The 16,155-nt window shown below is 56.2% G+C and overlaps 1 protein-coding gene across 3 annotated transcripts in view; it reads right to left on the bottom strand.

The window, feature by feature from the left end:
- Positions 1–8,907: 8,907 nt before the first annotated feature.
- IPO9 (importin 9) overlaps positions 8,908–16,155 on the bottom strand; it is a 46,160-nt gene continuing 38,912 nt past the window's right edge. For all 3 annotated transcript variants that reach the window (XM_079913858.1, XM_079913856.1, XM_079913857.1), the window contains 9 exons: positions 14,336–14,484; positions 13,751–13,879; positions 12,873–13,148; positions 12,597–12,763; positions 11,929–12,062; positions 10,851–10,973; positions 10,421–10,525; positions 10,186–10,262; positions 8,908–9,846 (listed from right to left, as the gene is read on the bottom strand). In XM_079913858.1, the coding sequence (XP_079769984.1) occupies positions 9,736–9,846; positions 10,186–10,262; positions 10,421–10,525; positions 10,851–10,973; positions 11,929–12,062; positions 12,597–12,763; positions 12,873–13,148; positions 13,751–13,879; positions 14,336–14,484 (1,271 nt within the window). In that variant the 3' untranslated portion in view covers positions 8,908–9,735. The remainder of the gene's footprint in view (positions 9,847–10,185; positions 10,263–10,420; positions 10,526–10,850; positions 10,974–11,928; positions 12,063–12,596; positions 12,764–12,872; positions 13,149–13,750; positions 13,880–14,335; positions 14,485–16,155) is intronic.

Below are 16,155 nucleotides of genomic sequence, written 5' to 3' on the forward strand. Positions count from 1 at the left end.
GGTTCGAGCCCTGGTCCGGGAAGATCCCACATGCCGTGGAGCAACTAAGCCCATGAGCCACAACTACTGAAGCCTGCGTGCTGCAGCTACTGAAGCCCACGCGCCTAGAGCCCGTGCTCTGCAACGAGAGGCCACCTCAATGAGAAGTCCGCACACGGCAACGAAGAGTAGCCCCCGCTCACCACAACAAGAGAAAGCCCGTGCCCAGCAACGAAGACCCAACGCAGCCAAAAATAAATTAAGTTAAAAAAAATATAATAAAATAATGCTTTAAAAAAAAGAAATATTCAATCACTATGTTGTGAACAGGAACTAACAGTGTTGTAGGTCAATTACAGACAACCAAACAAACTCATAGAAAAAAGAGATCAGATTTGTGGCCACCAGAGGAGGGGGGAGTTGGATGAAAAGAGTCAAAGGGTACAAACTCCCAGTTGTAAGATACTAAGCACTAGGGCTGCAATGTACAGCATGATCAATATAACGAATACGGCTGTAAGTTATACGAGAAAGCTGTCGAGAGGCTAAAGTCTGAGTTCTCATCACAAGGGTCCATCAGTCCAGCAATCCAGGTGGCTCCCATGCCCAACAGCAGACAGCCAGTCTCTCCAGTGTCCTGGGCGTGGAAGACCCAACAGAATCTAAACAGGTTAGGGAAGGGCAGCCAAAGAAGGTGCTGCCCCGTCCTGGGCCCCTGTGGGCGCTGGCACCCCACCAGGAGAGTGGAAGTGAGGAGAGGGTCGGCTCCTGCCCCGGGAAGCGGCTGGTAGTCTGATGGGGGCGGGGCGGGGGGCAGCGTACATCTGTCCTGACGCAGAAGCCGTGAAAAATGCCACAGAGGGCTTCCCTGGTGGCGCAGTGGTTGAGAATCCACCTGCCGATGCAGGGGACACGGGTTCGTGTCCCGGTCCGGGAAGATCCCACATGCCGCGGAGCGGCTGGGCCCGTGAGCCATGGCCGCTGAGCCTGCGCATCCGGAGCCTGTGCTCCGCAACGGGAGAGGCCACAACAGTGAGAGGCCCGCGTAACGCAAAAAAAAAAAAAAAAAAAAAAAAAGCCACAGAGACGGATGTATGGAGAGAGTTCCCAGGTCCTCACGCCTGACGGTGTGTCCATTCCCAGACCACAGGCTCTGTGAGTGTGGGGACCATAGGGCCCTGTGCTCCCTGTGACCCCCCTAGCCCTCACTGCGGGGGCTGCCCCGTGGTTGCTGAGTGACTCTCAGATGAAGGGCTGTCTCTTTCCTGCCCCAGCTGCGCGCCGACGTGCTCTCAGAGCCCATTTGTTGGAGCTCCTCTTCAGCATCCCTTCTTTCCGTGTCTTTATTTCTTCCTTCTTTAGGAAGCAAGATCTTAAATCTCTCCTATTAAAACGAAATAAAGCAAAGCAAAACAAAACCTCATGTTTCCCAAAACTCATCCCTTTCTAGCTATTTTCCTGCTTTTCTCCAAGCAGTTCTCAAAGTTTACACCCCTGGTTCCTGCTCATCAGGACACCCAGCTCTCAGCTACGTCAGTGATTTTTGTTTTTTTTCAATTTTTACTTTTTGGCTGCGTTGGGTGTTCGTTGCTGCGCGCGGGCTTCTCACTGCGGTGGCTTCTCTTGTTGTGGAGCGTGGGCTCTAGGTGCGCAGGCTCAGTAACTGTGGCGCACGGATTTAGTTGCTCCGCGGCACACAGGATCTTCCCGGACCAGGGCTCAAACCCGTGTCCCCTGCATTGGCAGGCGGATTCTTAACCACTGTGCCACCAGGGAAGTCCGACATCAGTGATTGTCTAATTGCAAAATTCTAGGAAAACTTTTCAGTGCAGGGGATGGGAGGTGACTGGACAAGGGCAGAGGGTGAGGAAGGGGCCGCGGGCAGGCCAGAGGCGAGAACAGCTAGCCATGGGAGGGCTGGCGCTTCTCAGCAGGGGATGCTGGAGCCTGAAGGCGGGGAGCTAAGGCCCCAGAGCCAAGGCCAGCCCTGTGGCCGTGACCGACCTGGACCTACGTGCTGAGCCAGGCCTCCGGGCTGGGAGGGAGTGAGGAAGAGGCTTGGGTGGGAAAGCTGGGGGCCCTGGAAGGTGGTTGTACAGATAGATATTTAGGCCTGGAAGGGCTTCCCCAGACCTTCTGCAGGCAAGAGCACGTGGGAGCATGGTCCCCTCAACAAGCTGGCCTCCCGGCCCCCAGTGAGCGGGACAGACACTTTCCTGGACCTGAGGAGGCAGAGTGCGTTGAGTGTGATGATAATGGCAATGCTAACAGCTAACTCTGCAAGTGAGTTTGAAACCATGCACCTCAGATTGGGACTTGAACCCACATGCTGGGACTCAAACCCGGCCAAAACCCACAGTCTTCCAACTGAGATCACACACCTGGTTTTAGAACTTAATGAAGCTCAGGTTCTTGATGTCTCGTTGCAGAAAGAATTCAGTGAGAAAGTGATAGGTAAGAAGTGGATTTATTTAGAGAGAAGCACACTCCACAGAAAGAGTGGGCCATCTCAGAAGGCGAGAGCGGCCTCAGGAGAAACACACTCCACAGACAGAGCAGGCAATCTCAGAAGGCGAGAAAGGCACCAGGGCCTAGGGCTGTCAGCTTTAATAGGGGTGGGTAATTTCATAGGCTAATGAGGGGGAGGAGCATTCCAGCTATTTCAGGAAGGGGCGGGGATTTCCAGGAATTGGGCCACCGCCCACTTTTTGATCCTTCCGGTCGGCCTTGGAACTGTCATGGCACCTGTGGGCGTGTCATTCAGCTTGCTGATGTGTTACAGTGAGCGTATCCTGAGGCTCACGGTCTAGTGGAAGTCCACTCGTCCGCCATCTTGGACCCACTTGGCTCTAATCAGTTTATGTCATGTCGTCGGACTACGTCAACCATTCTTTCAAAGGTTGTGCCCTGCCCCCTTCCCTCCTGTTTCAAGTTTGTCCCATTGTACAGATGAGGAAACGTGGGTTGGAAGTTAATTTTCCCAGCTCACGGTGGGGCTGGGATTTAGAATTGACTTTTGTGACGTCAAAGCCCAGGCCTTTCCATTTCACCTCCTGCCTCTCCTTGAACATGTGTAAAATGCTCCGTGCCGGGCCAGAGCAGTATTTGAGGAGACCTTGGTGCGGTGCGCAGCCCTTATCCCCAGCAGTACTCTGTGTGGGAAGCAGGGGCAGCGGGGAGGGGGAGGGGGAGGGCAGGGCAAGCCCGTGACCCAGTTTGGGCTTGGCCCGGGGCTGTGGCAGTACTCTGCTGAGTCATCCCACCGTGGGGCAATGACCAGGGCCTCCTCCCCACTGCTTGACGCTCCTCTTCAAATCAGAGCAGACTGACCTGGGCAACCCCGAGGCCCCCCTTACCTCCCCAGGCCCAGGGCCCTGGGGCCTCCACTCCAGAGGTTCCTGCCCCTCCCGACCGCCTGGCCCATGGTCCAAGCTGAGCCATCTTGAGACCAGAGTGACTCCCTTCCCTCCTTCCCTCGCCTCTGGGCAGTCAGGCTCTTCTTCAGGAGAGCCCTGCGGGCACTCTGCCCTCCTCCACCCCGCGGGCCTCTGTCCACCCAGCTCCTCCAGAGAGGTCATTACACCCTTTTGTCTGCCTGATGTAATCTCATTGCACTGAAGGAACAGGGTCTCCTGGCTCCTCTGCCCCAGGATAAACACACATTTCTCCTTCATCAGGTTTTTCCTGGTGTCTAGCTTGACTTATTTTTTTAATTAATTTATTTTTGGGTGCGCTGGGTCTTCGTTGCAGTGCGCGGGCTTTTCATTGCGGTGGCTTCTCTTGTTGCGGAGCACAGGCTCTAGGTGAGCGGGCTTCAGTAGTTGTGGCTCGCGGGCTCTAGAGCGCAGGCTCAGTAGTTGTGGCGTGCAGGCTCGCAGGCTCTCGAGCACAGGCTCAGTAGTTGCGGCTCACGGGCTTAGTTGCTCCGCGGCATGTGGGATCTTCCAGGACCAGGGCTCGAACCCGTGTCCCCTGCATTGGCAGGCGGATTCTTAACCACTGCGCCACCAGGGAAGCCCCAAGCTTGACTCTTTCTTGCTGTAAACGGAATGCTGCCTCCTGTATTTGTCCTCTTGGTGGGGGAGGGATGTGTGTGTGTGTGCAGGGGGCGGGGGGTAATGGGGACGGGCCTCACCGCTGCTCCAGCTCCAGGTAGGAAGGAGCGCTCTTCTCTAGAGGGATTTTTGTCACTGCCTTTGGAGGGTTTCCGCTCCCAGAATGCCGGGCTTCTGCTTCTTTGCAGAGTCCCAGGACAGTCTAGGCAGAACTTGGGCAGCCAGGGTCTCAGGAAAGCAGGCAGGGGTAGCCAGCCTGCCCCGGGTGGTTGTAGGAGCAGCAGAGGTCCAGGTCCGGCCAGCGGGGCAGACGGGGAGAGCCAGGTTGTCTTTAAATGGCACCTTACTCAGCCTGCAGCCCTGCCAGCTGGGCAGGGTGGGACAGACAAGTGCTATTTTGGGACTGAGGGTAAGAGAGGAAGAAGGCTCCGCTGACAGCTCTCCTCTGTCCCCACTCCCTCTCCGGGGAAGGGCTCACTGACCCTTCCCACCTGGGGTCTGTTTTCAGCCTGACCCCGCGTGAACCATCTGCGCAGATGCGAACGGCCGGTCTTCCTCGGCAAGACCGGCTGTGCGAGGGCAGCTCCAGGTGCTGAGAACGACACTGGCCTCAGTATTAGACTAATCATGGCCCCACGGTACCGGCGGTGAGGCAGCCCCGCAGTCAGAATCGCTGCAGGAGGCGTTCCTCGGACCGGGAGGTGGCGGCTGGGGATTCAGCAGCTCGTCCAAAGCGGCCCCAGGGGATGAACAGCCAGAGTTGGGATGCAGGATGCAGAGTCCCCGCTCTGAACCACCGGCCAGGGCAGGGGCCCTGCTCTGCCACTTCCTGGCTCTGCGAACTGGAGAAACTGCCCATCCCCTCTGGCCTCGGCTTCCGCGCTGTAAACGGACTAGGGTTCAGTCAGACCCACCAGAACCGCAGGTCAGCCGGCAGTGGCACTCTGGTCCTTCTCTCTATTCAACGGAAAAAGGATTTGCTGGAGGTCACTGGCAGGTCACAGGCGGGGCCTGGGCGGAACTGGCCCTCCTACCGCAGCCAGTGAGCACGCGGTCAGGCAGGGGAGCCAGGCTGGGAACCAGGGGTGCAAGAAGGCCATGCTTCTTTCTTTCAGTCGAATGAGATCAGACTGAGTCTCTACCCTGCCAGCTAGTGGGGAGTTCAGTCTGTTGTCCCTATGGTTTGCTCCCCTGCCAGGATCCCAAAAAGGTCCCAGGACCTCACACAGTGCAAACACGGGGGCGGGCTCTGCAGATGTGAGTTCGGGAGACCTGCGAGTCCAGCGGCCTCGACTTAACGCGGCCCAGGCACGGGGACCTTCCGGGAAGCCCCGGTGCCCCGTGTTCAGCCCTCACAACTCCAGGTGCTCTGCCAGGATCAGGGCAGGGTCCTCACAACTCACGGGCCTGCGGACTTCTAGAAGCTCCCTTCCTGTCTTCTGGGACCCCTCCCCCTCTCTTCCTCCAAGACCCTGGGCCTAATCTCAGTTGATGCAACCTTTCCATCAAGGATCCAGAAGCAGCTTATCCTCAAACAGTTCTGCCTTCCCCGTGCAAAAGCTGCTGAGGCAAGGAAGTGCAAAAACTCGGCTATGTTCCTGGAATAAGTGGAGAGAAAAAAACCTAGTGAAAGTAGATTAATACATCGATATTTTATAATGTCACGCAGACCAACATGGAAAAGCTCTGCTTAGCAGGTGGTAGGCAGGAGCCGCCGCCGCCGCCGCCTCCGTTTCTGTCCCCCGCACCCACAGCAGGACCCTCACAGAGCTGTCTTCCCAAAGGCTCACCAAGGCCCTAATTTAGCAGCAGCATCTGTGAAACTGAGTCACTCTAACCCAGTGAGTCAGAGAGACCGCCAAACACAGCTCCCTGCGACTGCGACTGCAGGGTGGGGAGGCAAGGGGCAGACGCCCCCCGCCCAAGCCCGAGGGTCTTCAAGCCGGTCCTCTTTATGTGTAACCACAGCCCTGAGGCAGGTGTCAGTTCCCCGTTTCACAGAGAAGGAAACCGAGGACCGGAGGTTGTCGCTTGTCTCAGCCTCGTAATCGTGCATCTCTGGGCCTGTTTCATCCACCTGTAAACAGGGTGGACACAGCACCTACTCTGTAAGGTTAGAGCTGACCCTTGAACATGGGTCTGCATCGTGTGGGTCCGCTAAGACGTGGGTTTTTCCAACAGTAACTACTACAGGATCACCCTGTCCCTGGTTGGTTGAATCGCAAATACGGAGAACCGAGGGCCTCCTGTAAGTCCTAAGTGGGCTTCCGACTGCCCCTAACACCCTCCTCCCCGAGCCACGGTCAAGGATCCACGGCAGAAGGTCTAAACGAGACCAGCAGGTGACACGTAGAGCAGCCCTGCATTTTGTGCTTCTGAAACAGCAGCAGCTGTCAGCCGCCCTGCAAGGGCAGCCTACCCCATCGCCATCAGCCATTCCCTTCGGGCAGTGGGCACTCAACCCAGAACCAGTTTCTCTCGTAACATCCCCAGAGCCACCGCACTGTTTCCTGTCCCCTACTAGACTGGCTCCTTGGGGAAGGGGCCAAGCCCCTTGCACCCGGCGATGGCCTTGCATGTGAGAGAGGCTTGACGTTTGCTGAAACACAATGGAAACAGAGGAGCCAGGAATCGGCTGTTACCATCTCCTTAGTGGCCACGGGTCCGCCGGGTTAGTGTCTTCCACGGGACAGGCCTTTAACCTTCCAGAGCGATGTCCTGTCTGCCCAAGTCCCCCAGCCCTTCCAGCTTCTTTCCTCCACACGATCCAGGTCGTCCACCTGGCCTTCCCCTTGCAGATGGGCCTCCTCTGTCAAGAGTCCTCATTGGGCACCAGACGCGACAGAGCACTCCAGGCGCACTGCCAGGCACAGGAAGGTCGAGGTTGCTGTACGTGACGCTCTGGACGCTGTGCTGCGACCCCAGCCTTCGTGTATACTGGGGTTTTGCAGAGACGCGTGAATAGCTCCTGGCATCACAGACACTCAGTACTGGCACAGGACTGCGCAACAGCGGTGCTTTGGAATCCTTGGCTCTTTTCATGGATGCTCTTGTCAATCCACATCTCTGAAAACCTTACATAGAGAGTCTGCCCACTTTTTGCAGCTTGTAGAGACGTTTGGACCCTATCTGAGAATAGGATCAGTACCTCCCCCTCTGCCCTTGTCTAGGACCTATTTCTTCTGTAAATCGCCTCAAACCCTCTTCTGGAAGATAAGGCATAAAAAACCCTCATCAGCCGCTTACATCGAAGGAGGGCTGAGGACAGAGTACCCTGGGGCACACCACAAACCACCCGATGGGCTAATCTGCACAGAGCTGGTGGACAGTTACCCACTTTTGCTTTCCTAATGCTTTTGCTTTTACCGTGTCCAGATTTCACCTGGTATGTTATTAAAACTAGACACTGAGGCCAGTTTGACATCACTCGCTCTTTTACACTTTATCGTGCTTGCCTGAGTCACCGGCTGGTCCGTGCTCCCCAAGCAGCGGCGCTCGAAGGTCAGGGGCGTGTGCTCCTCGGCTTCCTTTCCCGCCTGTGTGCTTCTCTCCACTGAGAGCTCTGTGAAGCCCTGGGCGAGGCCCTGGTGTCCTAGCCGCTGTTCTTCAGGGTCAGGGGACCTGAAGGATGTCAGAACAGCCAAGGGCTCTTATTCTCCAATGGTCTGACCTTGAACTCCAACTCCTTGCAAACAGGTAGCCCCACCCTTTCCATACTGGAGCTAGCTCTTTGGCCAAAAAGACAGACACAAAGGAGGAGCTAGAGAGAAACTTTTTGTCGGTTCCCTGGGCCTCCAGCAGGTCTTTTTCACCTCCTGCCCTGACAACGGATGTAGTCTCTGAACTCTCTTCCTCAAGGATAGAATGGAAACGTCTAGTGGGAACCAGCTGTCGAGGTAAACGGGATACGTGTGTGACAATGCTCTGGAAGCACGAGGAAGCGCCTGCGCGCCGAGGGCTGCCTCTGCTCTCGCCCACAGCGCTAAGTCTGTGGGGCGGGGGTAGCCCCCTAAATGCTGCCGCGACCCTTTCCTTCAGGACTCAAGTGCTGAGGCAGGAGGCCCGGTCCTCCCCAAAACCAGCGAGAGGAGAGCAGGAGGAAAGGACCTCGCTGGAGGATCACTCTGGCACTGGATGCAGACAGGCTTCCTAGGGAGCAGGCCCGGCCACTGTGCTGCTGGCAAGAGACCACTCCTTTGTGCCTATCCAGGACATCCTGGCCTGGTGGACCTTCAGCACCGAGCCCTGTCTTCAGACCTACAACCGTGGGGCGAGTCTCTGAGCACCAGTGGCCAGACGTGCCGTCATCTCCCCAGAATCATTGGGGGAGGAGCAGTGGTCAGAGGCGGCATGAGCCCAGGGCCTGGCTGGCAGCCCCGGGAACACACACACACCACCCGCCTCCCAGGCTTTCCACTGCAGGTGGGGGGCAGTGACCAGCAGGGACACCTAGAGGCAACAAGTCCCGAGGCTCCCAAGGCAGCCCCACAGAATCAATGCCCATGGGGGGGGCGGTCTTTCCTTGAGAGAGTTAAATTCAGTTTATATTCTATTTTCCCGCTGAGACCACCACCCTAAAGGAATACTCTGCAGCTATTAAAAATGGGGCGCTGGGTGTGGGCAGTACCAAAAAAGGGGCTGCCGGGCTAATCCACCTTCCTCCTCCTGATTTCTTATCTTCATTCACTTTTGAGCCCACCACAGACAATTCCCAACTGGGAGAATCAATCATTTCCTCTAGGTCAGCTAAAACACACAAGGGTATCTACTACATGGCTCTACCTAAGCCTTTCCCCTCATTTTAATTTTCCTTCTAAAAGGAATAGAAGGCAGAGGTGCTGAGACACCTTATACCATGCAGACTAAATTCATTTGTAAAGATTACTTTACTCTCCTAGAAAAATACACATTGCAAATTTGAGGGCTACAACTTACCCATCTTAGAGAATTCCTGAGGGAGAGGGGGAGCCTCTGAATATCAGACTGTGTGGGGATGTGTGTGAGAGGCATGTTAAATATGGTTGGGTCAGGTGGACTTTTTAAAAAAATCTGTTTTTCCCCCATTTTTTTTTTTTTCTAAAAAAGGAAAAACAAATTGCCACGTGTCTGGCTCATCCCGTGCGCGCACGTATACAGAGGAACAGCGTCGGGGAGGGGCTGTCATGCAACGAGGCAAAACCAACATGACCTCCTTCGACGGGGAGTCTCAGTGTCGCAGGAGGAACGGGGGTCCCTGGCGCTGCTTCCCCTCGCTCCTACAAGACCCAGCACGTCTGCGGTGGGGGGCAGAAAACACCACTGTCTCCCGAGGGTATTCCTATCTGAACACGTCAGATGTCCTGCGGAAGGAAACAGGTCCACTTTAGAATATGAACGGTCGTGACCTCCGGTGCTCGTCAGGCGAGGCCAAATAGTCCACGAACACTAAAACCCTTCTGGGCACTGTTTCTGGCCCGGCCAGCAGAGGGCTCTAGGAGCAAAGGTGGGCACAGCTGGGGACAAAAAGGTTCCAGAGACGGGCTTCTTCAGGGTACTTTGGGAAACGTCCTTTGTTCCAGCATTCCTAGGTGATGGCACTGGTGAGCCTGGTCTGTACTGTCAGTGTCACTCTGCAGAGGCCGCTCCCGGCTGAGAAGAAAGTGCATCTCAAGGCCAGTGAGGGCCGCAAAACGGTGTGCGTCGGGGTGGGAGGAGGACCGTTTCAGATGCCAATGGTCTGCAGAACCCGCCTCTCGTGGTCGTTGAGGTGGCCTGAGAACACCACGTAGCAGGGCTGCTGAGCAAACTGGCAGAGGAAGTCCGTGAGGTACGCCTGGAGGAACGGAGGAACGAGGAGGGAGGCGTCCCTGAGGGCGGGAACCACTGGCCTTCACACTGGTGCCAGTGCCCCAGGGATGCTTGCCCGTTCTTGGCTCTAGGGAAGGTTCAACCCAGAGACTGAATTCCACAGGGATTTCCCAAGACCACACCTTGCAATCCACCGCTAGGACACAGTCCCAGGAAGCTGGATTCCAGCACGGGGCAAGGGCAGGAAGCCCCTGGGTGCAGAGTCCCCGCCCTCCCCCAGCCCTGCCCACCGGGCGAGACGAGGCGAGCCGCAATGGTGCTGAGCCACGGCTGCTGGCGAGACACCATCTCTGGACACCCTCACCTGCAGATCGACCTGATAGAGAGGGTCCTTCAGGGCATCAGGGTCATCTTCCTCATCATCCTCGTAGTAATCCTCCTCTGGAGAGACACCAAGCCAGGGAGGGTCAGGGCGCACAGGCCCCGGGGGGCAGGCAGCACCCACACGGCTGAGGTCAAGGGGTACACAAGCCCATGGGACGTTCCCTGGGCGCCCCGCTCTTGGTGTCGGCGTGCACGGGGCTGGCCTCGACGCTCACCGTATTTACTCGTGGCAAGAATATCGGACAAGAGCTGGCCCGCCAGGCCGTCCTCCTCGTCGTCGTCGTCCTCCTCCTGGTCGTCCCACATGTCGCTGGAGTCATCTGCACGGGGCCGAGAAGCAGCTGCAGCACGCGCACGCGTCTCCCTCCCACACCCAGACCGGCCAGGACACAGAAGCCCCGCGGGCCCCAGTGGTAGAGGACCTGGCCAGATCCCCCCACCAAGTCCGACTGGGGGGAGAGAACAGGCCGAGAGGCTCTGCGGAACAATTGGAGCCGGAAGCGCTGGCCTCCTGGCCACCCCCGAGGTGCTGCAGGCAGACCCTGGAGATCAGCCTGGGCCGTCGGGGACTCTGCCAGCCAGCCAGCCAGCGATCTGCAAGCCCGGGGCCTGGCTGCCAACCCAGCCTCCAGGGAGGGCGGGCACCTTGGCTCCACTCTGCGGGGGCAGCCTGGCGCGCGGCGTTGGCCTCCGTGACGCTGGACAGCTCGCTGATGATCAGCTTCAGGATCTTGACCAGCAGGGGGACGCTGGTCCAGCGCTCAGGGTCTGGAAGGAGGAGGAGGCTCCACGTCCCACTGTCCCTGGGCCACTACCCCGCGAGGCAGTGTGCCACACCTCCCCCGGCTCTCCACTGCCCAGCCCACACCCAGCCCTGAGGCACGACGGAAAATTAAATAGCTTCGTTCTGCGCCACGCTACAGGAGTTTAGAAGTCAGGAGAGATGAGAGATTTCGGGGACCAAAGGAGACAGGCTTTGCCAGTAAAAAAGCCTGCAAACCAGCGACCTGCACAGGGTGGAGCACTCCGGGCCCTGGGACTTGCAGTTTGAGAAACAGCACAGGTGAGCGCAAACCTGCAGTTAAAGAAGGCAGCTCCAGGGCTTCCCTGGTGGCGCAGCGGTTGAGAGTCTGCCTGCCGATGCAGGGGACACGGGTGCAAGCCCCGGTCCGGAAGGATCCCGCATGCCACGGAGCGACTAAGCCTATGAGGCACGACTACTAAGCCTGCACTCTAGAGCCCGCGAGCCACAACTACTGAGCCTGCGCTCCGCAACAAGAGAAGCCACTGCAGTGAGAAGCCCGTGCACCCCGCAACCAGAGAAAGCCTGCGTGCAGCAACGAAGACCCAATGCAGAAAAAATAAATTTAATTTAAGATGGTAAATTAAAAAAAAAAAAAAGAAGGCAGCTCTGCGCTCTGCCCACACATCACGAGTCACAAGCCAAAGGTAATCAGACACAGAGACACGAGAAGTGGGCATCCAAGGCCCAGAATGAAGCTGGATGCCGGGGGTCCCTGTACCTGGGACTCTTGTCCACTTGCAGCAGCAGAAGGACCCACGCTCTGCTCCACTGTTCACCTGGGGTTCTCTGCCGCTTCTTATCAAACCCATCACTAACAACCATGTCTTAACCGCCTCCCAGCCCAGGTGTCCTGAGCCCCGGGGGCGGGGTGGGGTGGGGGTGGCAGTGCGTGTGTGTGAGGGGAGCAGCGTCACCCACTCTTGGCCGCCTTGGAGCGCGTGCGGGTGCCCTCGTCCAGGCTGTGGATCTCCTCCCCCTTCACGCGGATGTCCTGCAGCCGCTTGTCATCCGCGTTGATGCCGTGCTGAAGCAGCTTACACAGCGCCACAGAGCTGGCGAGGAAGAGCCAGAGAGGGCCGATCAGCTGCCCCCTCGGAGTGCACCCCAAGGAGACAGGCAGTTACATCCCGACACTTGGAGCGTGCAAGTGCTTTCACAACTAATTAGGGCACAGAAGAGAGTCTGGCTGCAAAGGGGATCTCGTGTTCCTACGGACGGTCGGATGAGAGCTGTCCTTGAACAAAGCCGGAGCGGGTGAGCAGCACGACGACGTCCGCACCAGAGGGAGTGTGGGGTGATGAGACGCCGTGGACAAAAAGTCAGAAAGCTGGGTTTGTGAAGAAGAGGAAGCCGCCAGCAGCACTTGGCTGGGTGAAGGTGCGGGCAGGGGAGGGTCTCTAGCCAGCAGAGATCAAAAACACACGCTCTACCTGTGATGACTATCTTCTGGGAATTTCAAGAGGGCAGCTACTTGAATACACAGTTTAGCCAGAAAGAAACAGAGGGAAAAGGAACGCAACGGGCAGCTGGGTAGCTCAAGTCAGGGGAAGAGGCGGAAGGCCCAGAGGAGGAGGACGCGGCCCCACCTGACTTTGCCCTCGTACTGCCCGTAGAAGAGGTGCTGGCGGCTGGTCCACTCGGCCATCACGAACTCCAGGGCAGGCTTGCCGGTGGGCCCCGGGAGGCTGCACAGGAACTCCAGGAGGGGCTCCAGCTGGGTGTGCACCAGGTGGGCGAACACCATGATCAGGGACTGGGGGGACAGGAGGACACCTGCTTCAGGGACTCAGGCAGCCAGGCAGGAAACAGAGGGCAGCGTGGCCGTTCCCTCGCCAGCGTCTCAGGGGCTGGGGCCGTCCTACCTGCATGACGCTGAGCGTCTCCGCCTGCTGCATCTTGCTGAGAATGGCACGGAGAATCTGGTCCAGGTTCTCCCCCAGCTCCCGCCCCGCCTTGGAGATGAGGGTGGACACGAGGCGGCCCACGAAGGCGGCAGTGAACTCGGAGGTGCGGGGGTCCAGGAGCTGGCTCACCACCTGCATCACGTACCACAGCCCATTGTGGCCCTGCTCGTCATGCCACTGGGCCACCTGCTCCAGCGTCACCGACACGTAGGCCCGCAGGCACTCACCACCATTCTAGGAGACAAGGGAGGGGACTAGGTCAGCCGCGGGCACACAAGCCCTCCGTCTGCAGGGTCTGGGGGGCTCATCCCGCCGGAGTTGGGGCCTCGCCGTTGCAGACACAGGCGCGCACCACCCTGTCTCTGCTGTGCCGCATCGGTTAGCTCAGAAACGCGCGCTTCTCATCAAAGGGAGAATGGACACGCAAACGGAGTTTCAACCGTAAAGCTCTACCTCTGGTACTGAGAAAACAGCTAAGACACAGCAGTGACTGGGGGGACTGCAGGTCTCTGTGAGCATAAAGCAGCCTCCCACCAACCACGCTGCCTACAGGTCTCCAAAGGCCGGTCCCTTTGCTGACTTCGTTAGTCTGTACGTCTATAAGCTCTTCCGCCGCAGCAACACCCAGACACAGAGAGCAGGATGGCTGGCACTCACACCTCTGAGACGCACAGAACGTCTTGGTTTTAGCAGTCGGAACCCTGCCTGGGTCCTCTGGGTAAATATGGATTTCAGGGGTTTCTATCTCAAAGGCAGGAAATGGTGTCCAACTGCTCAGCCTGCTGCACATGCACCGCGGCTCAGACACCTGCGTGGTGATACCTGCGCGGAGATACCTGCATGGTGGCGTTGTCATCCGTGTGGAGGGTGCACTGGGCCACAGCAGGGAAAGCCTGGCAGATAAGCAGCTGGGAGAGGGGGGGCTTCGTGTTCCGCACGACCGTGGTCAGGATGTCAATGGCCGTCTGCAGGAGAGAAGTCAGGCTTGCCTCTGGGGTGGGCGGAGGGGGGCCCAACAACAAGATCCTTACTGTGCGGAGCCCACCCACCAACCCAGAGACACTCATAATGAAAGGCGCGTTTCTGGAAGAGGAAGACAGCAGAGGGTACTCTCAGTCTCCTGGCGGCAGCTCATCACATGAGAAGCCATGGGGGTGGGCGGGGGCGGAGGTTGACTGGACAGCCAGGGACAGTGTCATCACGGGACTGTCCAATCACCGAGGGCACCTTGGGAACAAGAGCTCCCTTCTGAAAGCCTCGAGAACCACCCACTGTCCTCGTGGGTGAAGCAGCCCAGGAACATCACCCCGTGAACATATCACACTGCTGGTCGGCGTCAGCGGGGTGGGATCTCGGGGGGCTCGTGCAGGGCTCGCGCGTGCTCTCTCATCCCCACCCCGGCCCCGTAACGACTGCCGTACCGCACAGAGCCCCGCAGGGATCTTGTCTGCTGGTGCCTGCATGATGCTGACCAGGGTGGGAATCAGCCTCATCTGCATGGGGCCCTGGCAGGCTTCAATCTGGGACAGCTCCTTGAAGATGTCCTGAGCCAGCGAGGCGACCACAGGATCTGAAGTGGAGAAGGCAACATGAGTCCCCCCGCCTGGTGGTCTGTGTGTGCTTCTGCCTTAATGCTGCCTGTTGTTTGGCCCTAACCGAAGTGAACAACTTCTGCTTTGTTGTTGTTTTTTTTTAAGAAATTTCATGTAATGTCTGAAACATTTATACTAACATATTTCCATACAAATAACCCAAAGAAAGTTTAGTATTAGTTGTTTTTTGTGTTTGTTTTTTTATACTGCAGGTTCTTATTAGTCATCAATTTTATACACATCAGTGTACACATGTCAATCCCAATCGCCAATTCAGCACACCACCATCCCCACCTCACCGCGGTTTTCCCCGCTTGGTGTCCTTATGTTTACAACTTCTGCTTTGATTACACATCACTGACCCGGGACCTGCTGGGGCCACCGGAGTAACCTGAAAAGCAGGGAGAGCTGCTAGCTGTCTGGGAGACAGCATGTGTGTGATCTCACGAAGTCAGGGACGAGTCAGCAACAGCTATTCCTAAAACAAAACCTGCCTCTTTTTCTGGGACAAATCTTTAATGTCTGTATTCTTGTGAAACTTGGACTGATTATGAAAACAAATGCTTAAGGGGAAAAAACGCCCCCACTGATACTTTGTTAAGAAGACATCAGTCTCAGAAACTGCCCAAGTACTGACTCTTCCCAGGTTCCCACGTGTCGACGAGGACCACGTACTTCTCCCGGGGGTGGTCACCGCGCACAAGAACTCCCGAAGCCATCGGAGGGCAAAAAAGGTAAAGCCTTCCAAAAGCAGAGGCTCGTGAAGAAATGCAACTTCAGCTCGACCTGTTTTGTATAAGAAAAATATAAAGCCCTCCTCTACCTAGCATGAGACAACGTATGCAGTGTGCAGGGCACTAAGACACACGTTAGAAGTTCACCGCAGTGTTGTCCGTAATAGACAAAAACTGTGAACAAGCCAGAGGTCCATGAACAGAATGGGTAAATAAATGACGATATTTATGGAATAAATACTATGTGACGGGCGGAGAGAACAAGGACTGTCTAAGAGTGCAGTGTGGAACCCTCCTTAGGACACATTTTTAAGTGAAAAAACGAATTGAATAAAATGTTTAGTATGGCATCACGTTACATAACCAACCCCCTTCCAAGCTTCAATACTCGCTCTTCAGATACAAATGTCCTCAATATTTCTAATACACACTGACTGCAGAAAAACTTAAAATGCAGAAAAGTATTAAAGGAAAAAATACACCTGTAATTGCACCACCTGGAGATAACTGCCCTTAACATTTTGATGCATTTTCTTCTGGTAATTTCTCTCTATACAAATCCACACGTACATCCTTTTCTAAAGCAAAACCAAAACTTGCAGTTATACTCCACGCATTTTGGAAAACAATCTATTCACTTACTACAAGGTGAGCGCTTCCTCATGGCTTTAACAATTCCTCTGAGGTTTGATTATTAACGGCTGCACAGCATTCCATTTTATAGATATAATTAATTAACCTCTTACTGTTTCCAAATTTTTGCTACTATAAAAAACACGCAACGAACACCTTATTCATAAACCTTTCCATGTATCTCCTTCTTCACTTTTCCTTTTGTAGTTATAGTTCTAGGCCTCTTCTTTTAGGAAGCTTTTGATTTAGTTGCTCAATTCCCTTACTTTACTGTCAAAGTCC

This window comes from Stenella coeruleoalba, assembly GCF_951394435.1.
Source record: "Stenella coeruleoalba genome assembly, chromosome: 1".
Classification (NCBI taxonomy): Eukaryota; Metazoa; Chordata; class Mammalia; order Artiodactyla; family Delphinidae; genus Stenella; species Stenella coeruleoalba.